The 15,570-nt window shown below is 46.5% G+C and overlaps 1 protein-coding gene and 1 pseudogene across 2 annotated transcripts in view; both read left to right on the plus strand.

Annotated features, from left to right (window-relative positions):
- HGSNAT (heparan-alpha-glucosaminide N-acetyltransferase) overlaps nt 1-10,457 on the plus strand; it is a 56,659-nt gene extending 46,202 nt beyond the window's left edge. The window contains 7 exon segments of the mRNA XM_033232677.1: nt 455-576; nt 1,292-1,418; nt 2,688-2,774; nt 5,968-6,045; nt 6,670-6,740; nt 6,839-6,951; nt 8,063-10,457. Of these exon segments, the coding sequence (XP_033088568.1) occupies nt 455-576; nt 1,292-1,418; nt 2,688-2,774; nt 5,968-6,045; nt 6,670-6,740; nt 6,839-6,951; nt 8,063-8,244 (780 nt within the window). The 3' untranslated portion in view covers nt 8,245-10,457.
- Nucleotides 8,995-10,457, plus strand: LOC117092316 (annotated as a pseudogene). Its single transcript, XR_004440740.1, has 2 exons — nt 8,995-9,022; nt 9,407-10,457. The product of XR_004440740.1 is annotated as an uncharacterized LOC117092316 (transcript).
- Nucleotides 10,458-15,570: the final 5,113 nt, after the last annotated feature.

Below are 15,570 nucleotides of genomic sequence, written 5' to 3' on the forward strand. Positions count from 1 at the left end.
CTGACTGCTTCCATTTAGCATGCTTTTTGAGGTTCATCCATGTTGCATGCGTCAGCACTTCTTTCCAAAATTGCTGAATTAGATTCCGCTTTAGGGATACACCACATTTTGCTCACCCATTTATCAGTTGGTGGACGTTTGACTTGTTTCCCCTTTTTTTGCTGTTGTGAACAATGTTCCTGTGTGTATGTGTACAAGTTTTTGTGTGAACATATGTTTTCAGTTCTCTTGGGTGTAGGAATAGAATTGCCTGCTGATTTCTTTTGAATGGGTGTTTTGCTGTGAGATTTCATGGAGAGGGAACATCTGGAGAACGTAACGCATAGTCAGTAAGTTTTTGTATTACTGCCAAAATGGCCAAGAAAAGAGTCACTGGGAATTTCCCAAAGATGTGCTTAGTCCCCTTCTATTTGCATTTACTTCATGCATGTTTTATTTTTCTGCCCCCGCTCAGGAGAGGAGCTGCCTTTCTCTTCGAGACATCACATCCAGCTGGCCTCAGTGGCTGCTCATCCTGGCACTGGAAGGCCTGTGGCTGGGCTTGACATTCCTCCTGCCAGTCCCTGGGTGCCCTACGTAAGCGAACCCCTGGGAGTCATCCCTTGTGCATGTCCTGTTCTGCCCAGTCAGAGGTTCTGGGCTTTCACAAGTCTCAAGTCAGAGGAATTCTCTTTCCCTCTTCCTTCTCCTTTGAGGCCTGCTTTGCATGGGGAGAGGAGATTGGCACGTGTCCGGAGTGATTTCCCTGTGGGTGGTGTGAGGGTCAGCTTGAATATAAATCGGGCCTCCCACCTTCACAGTGTGGGAGCAGTTTATTGGTGAGCGTGCATGAGCCAGAGGGACGTTTTAGCTGGCGCATGTTGGGGCTCTCTGAACTGGGCTGCATACATAGCCAATATACACGATGGTCGGGTTTTTTTTTTTTTTTTTTTTTTGGAGATGGAGTCTTGCTCTGTTGCCCAGGCTGGAGTGCAGTGGCATGAACTCGGCTCACTGCAACCTCCACCTCCCAGATTCAAGCAATTCTCCTGCATTAGCCTCCCAAGTAGCTGGGATTACAGGTGCACACCACCATGCCCGGCTAATTTTTGTATTTTAGTAGAGACAGGGTTTCACCATGTTGGCCAGGCTGATCTTGTACTCCTAACCTCAGGTGATCCACCCGCCTTGGCCTCCCAAAATGATGGGATTACAGGCGTGAGCCACCGTGCCCAGCCTGAGGTTTTTTCATTCTCGTCCCTCTGTTTGCCCTTCTGAGGTCCTGTCATTTACATGGTTTTTGCCTTCCTAGTGGTTATCTTGGTCCTGGGGGCATTGGAGATTTTGGCAAGTATCCCAATTGCACTGGAGGAGCTGCGGGCTACATCGACCGCCTGCTGCTGGGAGACGATCACCTTTACCAGCACCCATCTTCTACTGTGAGTTCGCTTAGAACTGGGAGCTCAGGCTTTCAAAAGTGAAGGAAAGTAGAACAAGCCAGCCAAATTTAAACCGTGCCCATTTAAGAAAATGCACTGAGAACTGATGTTTATTTGAAAAGTCTGCTCACTTAATGACTTTAGGGTTCACTGTATGGCAGTGTGTATAATTATTTTGGATTTTAAAGTGAGAATGTGGAGCTGGGCACAGTGGCTTACACCTGCATTCCCAGCTACTCGGGAGGCTGAGGCGAGAGGATTGCTTGAGCCCAGGAGTCCAAGACCAGCCTGTGCAATAGTGAGACCCCGTCTCTCTAAGGAAAAAAAAAAAGTGAGAATGCATTGTGTAAATGATCATAGCACAGTGCTTTTCTGTACATCTCAGGTCAGATTTCCTGGCAGCAGACCCTGAGACAGAGGGTCACATGCAGGAAGTTGATCAGGCAGTCCTTGCAGGGGAATGAAGGAGGCAGGACTGCGCAGAGGGAGAAGTTGACTTGCACTGCAGCCCCAACAAAGGACCCAGGGGCACCAGGGAGGCGCTGCAGAGTTGTTCTGAATTGAGGCGAGGGATTGGGCCCTTCCTACCCCCGGATGGTGCGGAAGGCCCCCTGCAAAAGGCTGATCCCTGGAGAGGCAGCTGTCTTCAGTCAAGGGCAGATCCAGAAGAGGCCCCTGTCTGAGAGCTGTGGTCATGAATACTTCCAGCAGCTGGAGGAATGAAGGCTTCCGTGCTGAAAGGGTTGGAGGGCTCTGGGGGTGCATGACAGCACCTATTACATTGTTCATTTCCAGATTTCTACAATTTCTGCAGTAACATTTATTTTATAATAAGAAATATACATAGTTTAAAATGTTATTTGCCTTAAAAGAAGATGGGAAGCTGTTGATGCTACAGTAGGGTTGACTAAAAAGAATAAATCTGGAAATTAGGAAGGTACGTGCATTGCATTTGAAGCTGGTCAGGGAGGCGTCATGTCACAAGGCCTGGGGCCAGTGCTGTTTGCTGCCCCTGCTGCAATCACGGTGGCTGCTAGACCGTGGCTTGTCCCTGGGCATCTCTGTTCCCTGCTGAGTGTCCACACCACACACTTTCTTAGCCAGAAGCATTCTGCCTGTTATACCTCTAAGTTAGCAATGAATTTCTGCAGTAAAAACAGAAAACCATGGTGTACTGGAGTGTTTTCAGGTTTGTATTTGGTCTAGGAGCTGTTTGTGTGTGTTTTCGGGTCAGTGAATGAGTGCTGCCTTCTGCTTCTGTTTGTTAAGGTGCTTTACCACACCGAGGTGGCCTATGACCCTGAGGGCATCCTAGGCACCATCAACTCCATCGTGATGGCCTTTTTAGGAGTACAGGTATTTGTTCATTTCATTAGGTTACTTTTTCTGACAGTTTATGATGTTTTATTCACTCATTTAAAAACCATTTCATTAAAATAATTGGAAGCATATTCTGTCCTGTGCTATGGGTCTAATATATTCTGTTATCTTTGACAGATTGTGCAGAAACAAAAGTTACTGAAATTCAGCACATTCAAGTAATTAGATATAATTCTTATATTCCCCCAAAAAATCTTATTTACATGACTTATCTTAGCTTGGCAGTTTCTGGATAAAATGTTTCTCTTGCCAAACTGCAGTGGCTCATGCCTATAACTCCAACACTTTGGGAAGCCAAGGCAGGAGGATCGCTTGAGTCCAGGAGTTTGAGACCAGCCTGGGCAACATAGTGAGACCCTGTCTCTACAAAAAATTAAAAATATTAGCCAGGCATGACGGCACACACCTGTAGTCCCAGCTACTTGGGAGTTGAGGTAGGAGTATGGCTTGAGCCCAGGAGGTTGAGACTGCAGCGAGCCTTGATTGCACCACTGCACTCTTGCCAGGGCAACAGAGTGAGACCCTGTCTCAAAAAAGAAAAAAGGGTTTTCCTGATGGAGTATGCAGAATATGTGGGTGTTGGTAACATTGGGAAGTCACTGTGTCATTTGTCACAATTCTTTCTTGTACCCTTGTATTAGTCTGTGTGTCCTGACCTAACAAAATACCCGAGACTGAGTAATTCATAAAGAACAGTAACACTGCAGGTTCATTTGTCTGGTGAGGGTCTGGTCTCTCTTCCCAAGGTGGCAACTTGATTGGGGCATGTCATTCAGAGGGGACAAATACCATGTCCTCACAGGGTGTCCCCACCTGCTGGTAAAAGGGCAGAGACGGGACTTACTGCCTCAAGCCCTTTTCTAGGCCATTCATGAGGGTGGAGCCCTCACGCTGCAGTTACCTCCCGAGGCCACACCTTCTCATACCGTCACCTTGGTGATTAGGTTTCAACATAGGAAATTTGGAGGGACAGACATTCAAACCACAGCACACTGTCATGGCTTCAGAGCATGAGAATTTATACCAAAGTCAATACAGGTTGTTCTTGGTTTGTCTCACCTGTCTTTTGTTAAAGTTCTGAGCAGTCTAGATTTCAAGTCCCCAAAGTTCTCCTTGTTGGTGTTTGAAACTACTGTTTGAGGGGAGCTAACTGGGAGGGGAAAAGACTTTTGGAAAGCATTGCCGGCAGAACTTTCTGTGATAAAAATATTTCTTCTCCGTGCTGTCTAATGGGGCAGTCCCTAGCCAGGGTTGCTGTTGAGCATTTGAGATGTGGTGAGTGTGACTGAAGAACTGAAATTTAAATTTTACTTGATGTAATTTTAAATTTAGATGGTCACTTGTGGCTAGTGGTTTGGCTGTTGGGTAGTGCAGATCTGAAGCATACACAGATGACCCTGGAACACCTCGGGGCATGGGGACACTGTCCCCCCATGCAGTGAAAAATCCACAGAGGACTTTTGACTCCCCCAAAACTTAAACACTAATAGCCTGCTATTGACCCAAAGCCTTACCAATAACATCAACAGTCGATTCACACATATTTTATAAATATATTGTGTACTATATTTTTATAATAAAGTAAGCTAAGAAAAGAAAATGTTATTAAAGCCATAAGGAAGAGAAAATCTATGTCCTATTCACTAAGTGGGAGTGGATCATCATGAAGGTCTGCATCTTCATCATCATGTTGAGTAGGAGGAGAAGGAGGAGGAAGAAGTGGAGGAGGAAGAGGAGGAGGATGAGGGTGTGGATGAGGAGGAAGAGGAGGAGGGTGTGGAGGAGGAGGATGAGGGGGTGTAGGAAGAGGAGGAAGAGGAGGGTGTGGATGAAGAGGAAGAGGAGGAGGGTGTGGAGGAGGAGGAAGAGGAGGAGGGTGTGGAGGAGGATGAGGGGGTGTAGGAAGAGGAGGAGGAAGGAGTGGAGGAAGAGGAGGAGGAGGGGTAGAGGAAGAGGAGGGGGTGGAGGAGGAGGAAGAGGAGGGGGTGAAGGAGGAGGAAGAGGAGGAGGGGTGGAGGAGGAGGGGTCAGTCTTGCTGTCTCAGGGGTAGCAGAGGTGGAAGAGAATCCGCGTATAAGCAGACCTACACAGTTCAAACCTGTGTTGTTCAAGGGTCAGCTGTACATTTTGGTGATGAAATAATTTTGTATTTAGAAATACTGCCTTTATCTCTGTAGCACTTTCTAGTTGATATTGTGCTTTTCCGTACATCCATGTAATCCCTACATATGCTTTCTAGGTAGATCTGTGTCCCTGGAGTGGTCAGTCCACTGGGGAGGCTAAGAGTGCAGACCTGGAGCCACACTCCCTGGGTTTGTGTCCAACTCTGCCACTTCCCAGCTGGGTGACCTTGGGCATGTGGCTGACCCGCTCTGTGCTTCAACAGCACCTACTTCAGAAAGGTGTTGCAAGGATTGAATAAGTTAATTCATGTAAAGTTCCAAGAACTGGCACATAAAAACATTGATTAATATTAGCTATTACTATAAATTATGTTTAAAGCTTCTTAACCTTTGATATTTTCAAAAATGAATTCCTAATTTCAGAGGGATTGTATGTAAAGTCCATATTTCACTGTTTTTAGATGTTTCCCTGCCTCCCCCACCCTGCGTCTGGTTCTACCCTGTCCCAGTCCCTCTTCCTAGTGCTGCTCAGACTGGGTCACCGAACAGGCCTGTCTAAGGGGACCCTTGTCACCTTTGTGGGGAATTCTCCTTGGGCCCTGCCTGGAAGTGAGAGCCATGGAGCCTGCCCAGGCGCCTCTTCTCCTCCTTTCCCCACACCCTGGGCTTCTGCATTCCCTGCAGCACTGGAGATGTGGTGTGGCTCTCACGCTTCCCCCGAGCTCTGTGCCTGCTGCCCCATTCTGCCCAGGAGCCTCTTCCTGCCGGGACCCTCTGGTGCTCTGGCCTCACCTCTGTGGCTCCTCTCTGATGCCTCCTCCTCTCTGATGTCTCCTCCTTCCCAGAGAGGGTGTTCATCTCTGGTCCTCCTTCAGCCTCCACTAGTCAAAGGCAGGGGTGATGTTTCCCTCCTCCCTGTAATTCCAGCACCTAGTAGCGTGCCCAGCAAGTGAATCTCTTTGTCGTGTAGTTAAGACAGTGGATGAATATGAAATGAAAATATTCCTTTGGCAATTCTTTTGGTCACACTGTGTTATCTCCTCCAGGCAGGAAAAATACTATTGTATTACAAGGCTCAGACCAAAGACATCCTGATTCGATTCATTGCTTGGTGTTGTATTCTTGTAAGTAAGCAGCGTTCCTCACTGAAATTCCTTTCCTTCACACGTATATTTAAAAGGAATAAAATGTTTAGCAACACTGAGATAGCCATTGTCACCACATGGCAGCAGGTACCATTTTCTTCACTTGAATAACAGAGAGGAACAAATCTTTCCACCTAAATGCACAGATTTATTTTCTTAGGAAAATGTCTTTATCAATAAGACAGTGTTTGCCATCAGATAGCCAGGAATGCCTGAAGAAATGTGAGGTATGGGCTCTATGTGGAGTGGTGTATCAGAGAGACTGGGCAAATCAGACCAGGTTGCAGACATCAACTTCCAGATTACATGGGAAAGAGAGTTGCAAGGTTGACTGTGTATTTCATCCTGACCGCAGTCATGCCTCTTCTCCGGAGTCACTGTCATTTAATCAGTAAGCTTACCCTCTTCAACTCAGCAGAATGGTGAAGAGATTTTGGGAGAATATTTTTTAGTTCATACATTTAAAAAATATGTTTCCAGTTAAAAGAGAAACATTTCAGCCTTCTCTACGTGATTAAATAACTAATATATATTGATGTTGAAACCAAATGTTTTCTGAGATAATAATATAAAATATTAACATTCTTCTCTTCCCCATTATAGGGGCTCATTTCTGTTGTTCTGACGAAAGTTTCTGAAAATGAAGGCTTTATTCCAGTAAACAAAAACCTCTGGTATGTATGGAAAAAGCATGATTTTATGGATGATTATTCATGTTGAAATTGGATTCGTTCTGCACAAGCACTGAAAACGCCTCCTCCACCCCTCCCAGGTCCCTTTCGTATGTCACCACGCTCGGTTCTTTTGCCTTCTTCATCCTGCTGGTCCTGTACCCGGTTGTGGATGTGAAGGGGCTGTGGACAGGAACCCCATTCTTTTATCCAGGTAAGTCACCTCCAACCCCAAACACAGCTGGGATGGTGACCAGGGGGTGGGCCCAGGGACGGCTGGAGCATCGTCGGTCTTGAGCCACTGCCCTAGTGGCAGGTGTCCAAAAGCCAGGCTGAGGGAGGAAGCAGCAGGGGCCACATTGTCCAAGGTCACATCAGGTGTCACTGGCCTGCTCCAAAGCAGTCCACCCCATTTCCACCCATGTAGGTTGTGGAGTTCTTGTATGACAGTTTGTGACCACCTGTTTCTTCAGTCTATACCAAATTGTGGAGGAGCGGAAATGATTCAGGGCACATTATCCAGTTTCTGGTTCTTAATAATGGGACTATGCTTGCTTTCTTAATATAAATCCACTACCGTAGAGATTGTGCATTAGAAGAAATACCAAGAGGTGATATCAAGGGATAAATGGAATGATTTGGATACAGTTCCACCCAAGGACTTAGAAACACACCAGATCATTTCGATGCCTCATTTCAGCTCTTTGATTTGAGGAATAGTTACATTCTTTGGACCGCAGATTCTCTGCCTAGAAAATATAAGTTATAACAACAATTTTAGCTTTCCTTTCAGAGTTAGTATTCAGGAATTACGCTGTTATAAAATGAATATTTTCTAATACCCTTTTTATTGTTTTGAGACAGAGTCTTGCTCTGTTGCCCAGGCTGGAGTGCAGTGGTATGATTTAGGCTCACTGCAACCTCCACCTCCCAGATTCAAGTGATTCTTGTGCCTCAGCCTCCCAGGAAGCTGGGATTACAGGCGCACCCCACCACACCCAGCTAATTTTGTATTTTTAGTAGAGACAGGGTTTCACCATGTTGGCCAGGCTGGTTTTGAACTCCTGGCCTTAAGCGATCCACCCGCTTTGGCCTCCCAAAGTGCTGGGATTATAGGCGTGAGCCACTGCACCAGGCCTTTCAATAATTTTTTATATGGTTTATACTTAAATACCTAAGATATGCATTACTTATTTTTGGCAGTAGCCAGCAATGGAAGTGCACACTTTTTGTTTTTTCATTGAACTGGTTTCAAGAATTAAATAGACAGTCAGATATGACTCATCTGTAAGAAACATGATCTTCTGTATGTCTCTCTCCTTAAGGAATGAATTCTATTCTGGTGTATGTCGGCCACGAGGTGTTTGAGAACTACTTCCCCTTCCAGTGGAAGCTGAAGGACAACCAGTCCCACAAGGAGCACCTGACTCAGAACCTCGTTGCCACTGCCCTCTGGGTGCTCATTGCCTATATCCTCTACAGAAAGAAGATTTTTTGGAAAATCTGATGGTTGCCACTGAGATGTGCTGCTGGAAGACTCTAGTAGGCCTGCAGGGTGGACTGAAGCAGCCTTCGTTAAAGGGAAGCATTCGTTAGGAAATTGACTAGCTGTGTGTTTACAGACTCTGGGGGAAGATGCTGGTGTCCTCAAACTGGTTAACTGTGACACAGCTCGCCAGAATTCTGCCTATTTGTGACTTACAGATTTGAAATGTAATTGTCTTTTTTCCTCCATCTTCTGTGGAAATGGATGTATTTGGAACTTCATTCCGAGGAGATCAGCTTTAACTTTCCAAAAGGGAATTGCCATGGGTGTTCTTCTTCTGTGGTGGGTGAAACAATCTGAGGTCTGGTTCTTGCTGACCTTATTTCCCTGCAAACTTCCTTTCCACGCTTACGCGGACACCAACGTGAAATGCCGTCACTCCTACTGTGGCTGCTATGAAGCTTACTGGATGTGATGTGTCATAATTTAGTCTATTTTTTTGATTAAATGCAGTTTAATGTTTCCAGAAAGCCAAAGTAATTTTCTCTTCAGATATGCAAGGCTTTGGTGGGTCCAAAAAATGTCTATCACAAGCCATTTTTTCCTTTTCCTCTCTCGAAAAGTTAAGATATCTATGTGTTATTCCCATCCCCTCTTGTCTATGTATCTGTCTGTCTGTCCATCATCTTCCTTCCTCCCTCTCTCTGTGCATCTGGATGGCAGCCACTGCCCAGGGGAGTGACTTGGGGAGGGCAGGCACTGTCCTTGCCCATGGGTCCAGCTGAGCCATCCCTGCTGGGTGAGATGCTGGGCAAGACCCTTGGCCCGCCTGGGCCTTGGCTTCCTTACTTGTGAAATGAGCGGGAAGATGACTTTCAGTTCCCTTCCACCTCTTAGACATGGTAAGGTGACAGACATCGAAAGCTTTTCTGAAATCTTCAGAAGAAACAGTTTCATTACAGAAAACTCTTCAAAATAAATAATAATGAAAACTTTAAAAACTCTCATTGGAGTAAGTCTTTTCAAGATGACCCTCCACAATGGAGGCAGTATTCCTACTTGTCATCACACAGCTGAAGATATTGTTTCTTAGGTGTGAAATCGGGGACGCAGAGACACAGGGCACTGTTCATGGGAGGCATCGTCACCCTTCTCAGTGTTCTGTGGGAATTTCCTATGTGAGGAAAACGTGGCCACAGGGTTGTGCTGTACCCACCCTTCTCTGGCGAGACAGCCCTCGGCCTGTGCCACTGCTTCCAGCCTTACCACTGCATGACAGCTTTTGGTCTGTTTCCAGCTCTGCCCTCTGCCCTGAATTTTCATCCGGCTTGTACTTGCCTGCTTGACCCCTCCACCTGGAGGCCAGCCCATGTCTCAGGCTCAGCCCTACCCTCCTCTCCTCAAATTCAGAGTGTTTCCTGTTTAGGTTTCCCTGGCTTTGTGAATGGATCATGCGTCTCTAGGTACAAACCTGCCATCATCTTTCTGCCTGCCTCACCTCTACCGGATCTCCCCAGTTCTGTCTCCATCTTCCATCTGTAGCTGCTCTGTTCTCATGGTCACTGCCACATCACTTGAGTCCAGACCCTTGTTATCATTTTCAAACTGGCCTCCTTCCCTTGTTCCCCCATTCTTAAAGCCACCTGTCCACTGCCACCAGATTAAGCTTTCTCTAGCCAGATCACCTCTCTTTGAGAAACCTCCATTGAAACGGAAACGCCATTGCCTGGCACACATACTCACATACTCACCTTCCCGTCTTGATCCCCATGCATCTTTCCAGCCTCCCCTCCCACTCCACTCCCTCCTGCCCCTCCCCTCTGAATCCAACCCAGCGGGCTTCTTCTGCCTCCATCACATCACAGAAGTATCTCCTGCTTCTGGTTTCAATTAGAGCCTTCCCCGATTACATTTTCCTCTGAATTTTTTCCTATCTACATTTGATCTGTCATGTTTAAACCCCCTACTTCTAAAGGACCTTCTGTAATCTCATCCTCATCCCCAAATAGTGTTTTCTTCCTCTGGGTTCTTGTAATGTTGGTATCAATCTCAGCATTTAGTGCTTCCTGCCTAGTGTGACAGTTACCTGTGTGCATGTGCAGTTTCTAATTTCCCATGCTAGACTGTGAGCTTCCTAAGGCAAGAATCATGCCTTGTTGGTTTCTGTATTCCTCATGGCGCCAAACACAGTGCCTTGTACATTGCAGGCGCTAAATAAACATTTTTAAAGCAAAGTGATGTGGATTTTTAAAATAAATATTTAAGTGCTGGTAAGATGAGCATGTGTCCGGGGTGCCCATGAAATGTTCATGGGGCTGTGTGGGGACAGTTGTCATTCCTCCTCCTGCTACCCTTTTCTTGCAGTGAGTCACTGTGGATGGTCCGAGCTGTGTCATCCCAAAGTTCAGCAGGGAAAGCTGAGCTGGGCCTCTCCAGATGAGTTTTCTAGAAGTGTTTCTCAAGCTGTGGGTTACATCAACTTGGGTGTCTTGAGCTGTAAGGAAGGAACTCTGGAGTCAGCTGGGCTACAGGGGAGCTTCTCTAAGTCCTGCAGCAGGCAAGACCCAGCCCGAGCTTGCTGCCAGCTAGTGGAGGCAGCTGCCACTGGCCCAGGTGCTGGACACCAGGCATCCCCTCTCCTCCCACGAAGGGTGTGCCATAATCCCCTTCAACAGGAAATGCTTCCCAGAAGCCTCTCAGCAGCCTCCCCTCCTGTCCCATCCGCTAGAAGCACCTTGCTTGTCCCAAGACCAGCAGGGACAGGGAAGTGTCCGAGCCTGTGGCTGTGTGGAGGAAGGCAACCCCCTGCACAAGACTGGGTTCCTTTGGGAAGGGAAGAGGGAGTGTGTTGGGGTAAGGGGTAGAGCAGGGGAATGGTCATGGGGCAACAACTGCTGGCAGCTGCAACAGGTGCATGGCATCTCACAGGGAGGGAGGGAAGTGTGAGCTCGTATGTAATGGAGCAAAAAAATTCTATTCTGTAGAATGGGAAGAGAAAATGTGACATTTTTTAATTTTTATTTTTGCATTTATATTCCTAATTCCTACTTACAATAAAGTGAATATACTGCTGCTATAGGTCATAAAATGTATCTTGAGGCCGGGCGCGGTGGCTCAAGCCTGTAATCCCAGCACTTTGGGAGGCCGAGACGGGCGAATCACGAGGTCAGGAGATCGAGACCATCCTGGCTAATACGGTGAAACCCCGTCTCTACTTAAAAATACAAAAAACTAGCCGGGCGACGAGGCGGGCGCCTGTAGTCCCAGCTACTCGGGAGGCTGAGGCAGGAAAATGGCGTAAACCCGGGAGGCGGAGCTTGCAGTGAGCTGAGATCCGGCCACTGCACTCCAGTCTGGGTGGCAGAGCAAGACTCCGTCTCAAAAAAAAAAAAAAAAATGTATCTTGAAAGATTAAGCCAAGTATGAACGGGTATTTGAGAGAGGAGAGTAACTCTTTGGAGACAGGTGCCCAGTTAACCATCCTTTGTGGTCCCCTGGGGTGCGCAGGGAGCTCTAGGTGCAGGGTAGGTGGAAATGCAGAGGACTGTAGGGTCTAGAGTGGTGACAAACAGGCAGAAAGGAGTAAGTTCCAGATCCTGGGTGCTCTCCAAAAGCTGGGATGCCCACAGGGGAGAAGGCAGCACAACCCTTAGAGAAAAATCCCACCACCGAAACCCTCTCCCCACCCCAGCCCCTTCTGGCCCCTTGTGCCCCCACATCCCTGCACAGGGGATGGTGCAATCTTATGTCAGCCCCTGGCTCAGACAGGTATGAATCACCATGGTCTGTGCTTACTGAGCTAATGCTTAGGGTGCTTCATGGCTTTCTATAGTAAATCCAAAATTTGTTTGGGTGACATATGACCAATGAAAGTTCTGTAAGTATGGGTATTAATGAACATTATGTGACAATGAAGGCTTTTGTATTATACAAGCACATATTCAATGAATTCTAAGCACAATCCCAGTAGTATTTATCTCATTCTTAGGTCATCTTTGCAAAGCAGGCAAAACCAAGCCAGGTCCTGCTGCCTTGACTGATGGTGGGAAGAGGTGGAGTGTATGGGTCACCAGGCAGTGGGGAAGAGAGGAAACCAGCGTGGATTGCACTTCACTCTCCCAGCTCCATCCTCCTCCTCTCATTGGCGCTCTACGAAGTTCAGAAGGGTGTGGTTTCGTAGCCTGGGACGCAATAATCCAGGAATTATATGAGGACCCAGCCCAGGTGCGTCTTTGGGAGGCACACGTGAGTATCTGGAGTATACAGCCGACAGATGCACTGTTTACTCAAGGCACACTGTGCCAAGCCCTGTGCTAAAAGCAGGTTATAGGCTCCAAGTGAGTTATTCTTTGGGCTAACTCAACAATGGAGGAACTAATTATCCTTATTTTATATGAGGAAACTGCCACTTAGATGGAATAAATAAATAGACAGGATTGCATGGCTGGTAAGGGGTAAACTGATGTCTCAAAGACAGTACATCTGATTGTACTTCAGGTGAGTTAGGCAGCCTCTTGCCAGCTCTTTATGAAAAGGCCACAGGTAGCAGAGCATGTCATTTGAGCTTTTGATGAACAGGAGAAAACCTCAAATGTTGCTACTCATAAGAATGAGGTTAAGATTGTTACATTTGATGGGACACCCATTTTAAACTTTTTTTTTTTACTTCACTGGGAAGGAGGGAGACACCCATTTTTATCTTAATGCAGTCCATGAAAGTGCTTGCAAGGCTTACATGGGTTCAGGCTGGGCATGGTGGCTCACACCTGTAATTCCAGCACTTTGGGAGGCCAAGGCGGGTGGATCATCTGAGATCAGGAGTTCGAGACCAGCCTGGCCAACGTGGTGAAACCCTGTCTCTACTAAAAATACAAAAATTAGCCAGATGTGGTGGTGGGTGCCTGTAATCCCAGCTACTCAGGAGGCTGAGGCAGGAGAATCATTTGAACCTGGGGGCTGGAGGTTGCAGTGAGTGGAGATTGTACCACTTCACTTCAGCCTGGGCGAAAGATTGAAACTCCATCTCAAAAAAAAAAAAAAAAAAAAAAAGACTTACAAGGGTTTTGAGTCTATCTCTTGGATAAGACTTTATGTGGAATATATTTTACCTCAAAAAGCATTTATTCAGCCACTGATAACTCTATGAAGCTCTGTAAAGTATGTATTCATTAGACAGATTAGGTGTTTCATCTGAGATGGGTAATTGTGTTTGTAATAAAATGTATTTATAAATAAGTCTGATCATGAATATCTAATAACTAGTAACCACTTGAATACATGTCTTTGGCCAGAATATTTATATATATATATATGTGCCTACACTCTATAATGCCTATTATGTATAATTTTTATATATACATTTTATATTATATTACAATATAGTTGCACCTTTTGTGGCTGTTGTGGGCTTCATTACCGACCAGGGTATCAGCCATCAGATCCTCAACAGTGGCAGTGAGGAAATCAGGCGCTCATGGGCCAAGCCACTGGCCACAGTGGATCTCCCACAGGAGGGGTCCAGAGGGTTCGGGGGAATGGCAGCTCTGCTCCTGCTGAGGGTGCCAGGCAGCTTCCTAAGTCTATAGGAGCTCTAAAAGTCTCCTTTTTCTAGACACGAGGCTTAGTGAATGGTGTGGCTTGGATGTGATTTGTCCCCAACAAAATTCATGTTGAGCTGGGTGCAGTGGCTCACACCTATAATCACAGCGCTTTTGGAGACTGAGGTGGGGGGATCACCTGAGGTCAAGAGTTTGACAACAGCCTGGACAACATGGCAAAACCCCGTCTCTACTAAAAATACAAAAATTAGCCCGGGGTGGTGTTGCACACCTGTAGTCCCAGCTACTTGGGAGGCGGAGGCAGGAGAATCGCTTGAACCCGGGAGGTGGAGGTTGCAGTGAGCCAAGATCGCGCCACTGCATTCCAGCCTGGGTGACAGAGTGAGACTCCCTGTCAGAAAAACACAAATCAAAAATCTCATGTGAAATATGATGCCAATGTGGCAGGGTTGGGAGATGGGGCCTAGTGGGGGATTTTAGGTCATGGGTGTGGACCCTCATAAAGAATGCCCTCTTCCAGGGGTGAGTTCTCACTCTCATTATTTTCTGCAAGGGCACGTTGTTAGAAAGAATCTGGCTCTCTTGGTTTCTCTCTTGATTCCCCTCTTGCCATGTGATCTCTTTGCACACACCCACTCCCCTCCCACTCTCCACCATGAGTGGAGGCAGCATGAGGCCCTCCCTAGAAGCGGAGCAGATGCCAGCCCCATACCTCTTACAGTTCGCAGCCTGCAGAACCCTGAGCTAAATAAACCTCTTTTCTTTATAGATTATCCATTCTTAGGTTGTGTGACAGCAACACAAAAAGGATGAAGACAGGGAGCTTTGCTCCGATTGGCCCGGTTTGATCCTGCCCCTGGCCTGGGCCATTCAAGATGCCAGTGCTCAGTTCCACTGCTGTGTTCCTGTGGGCCAGCCCCTCACTGGGATGCCATTGGTGTACACTTGGCCTAGAAGTGCCCATGATAGGACCCTTGTCGCCCTAGTAACCAAACCTAACTTTTCATTTGACTATTTATTGTAGAAAGAAATGCGCTCTGGCTGGTGGTGGTGGCTCATGCCTGTAATCCCAACGCTTCAGGAGGCTGAGGCAGGTGGATCACTTGAGCTCAGGAGTTTGAGACCAGCCTGGGGAACACGACAAAAACCCATCTCTAGCAAAAATACAAAAAATTAGCTGGGTGCGGTGGCATCGCTTATGGTCACAGTTACTTGGGAGGCTGAGGTGGGAGGATTGCTTGAGCCCAGGAGGTAGAGGTTGCAGTGAGCTGAGATGGCACCATTGCATTCTAGCCTGGGTGACAGAGTGAGACTCTATCTCAAAAAAAAAGAAAAGAAAAAAAAGAAAAAAGAAAAAAATGTGTTCTTCAGTGGAAAACTTTACCCTGTTTAGAAGATACTACACCAGGTTATCTGACTGTAGCCTGCACTCTATGTGAGTATTTTTGCAACCCTTTGTAAGTTTTAGGTCACTGATAGACACGCACAATGCCTTGTCCAGTCCAGGGTCAATTTTCTCTCCTCTCACATAGTAAGGAAGTGAGCTTTCTTCCCATTTACATACTCATTTAAATACTCCTGGTTAATATTCCTCTAGCTGTTTGTTGGATTCTTTTTTTCTACTGGTTGTCGTATCTGCTAATCTCTTATAAGTTAAATAAAATATTTTAACATGTGTTATAACATCTTTATGAATGCCAGACTTAATTTTTTAAAAAAGATATATTGTAAGCATTTTTAAGGTCACATCAATATGCCCAATCGATTCAACTACTAGGACCAGATAAAT

This window comes from Trachypithecus francoisi, unplaced genomic scaffold (assembly GCF_009764315.1).
Source record: "Trachypithecus francoisi isolate TF-2019V2 unplaced genomic scaffold, Tfra_2.0 Contig01440, whole genome shotgun sequence".
NCBI lineage: Eukaryota > Metazoa > Chordata > Mammalia > Primates > Cercopithecidae > Trachypithecus > Trachypithecus francoisi.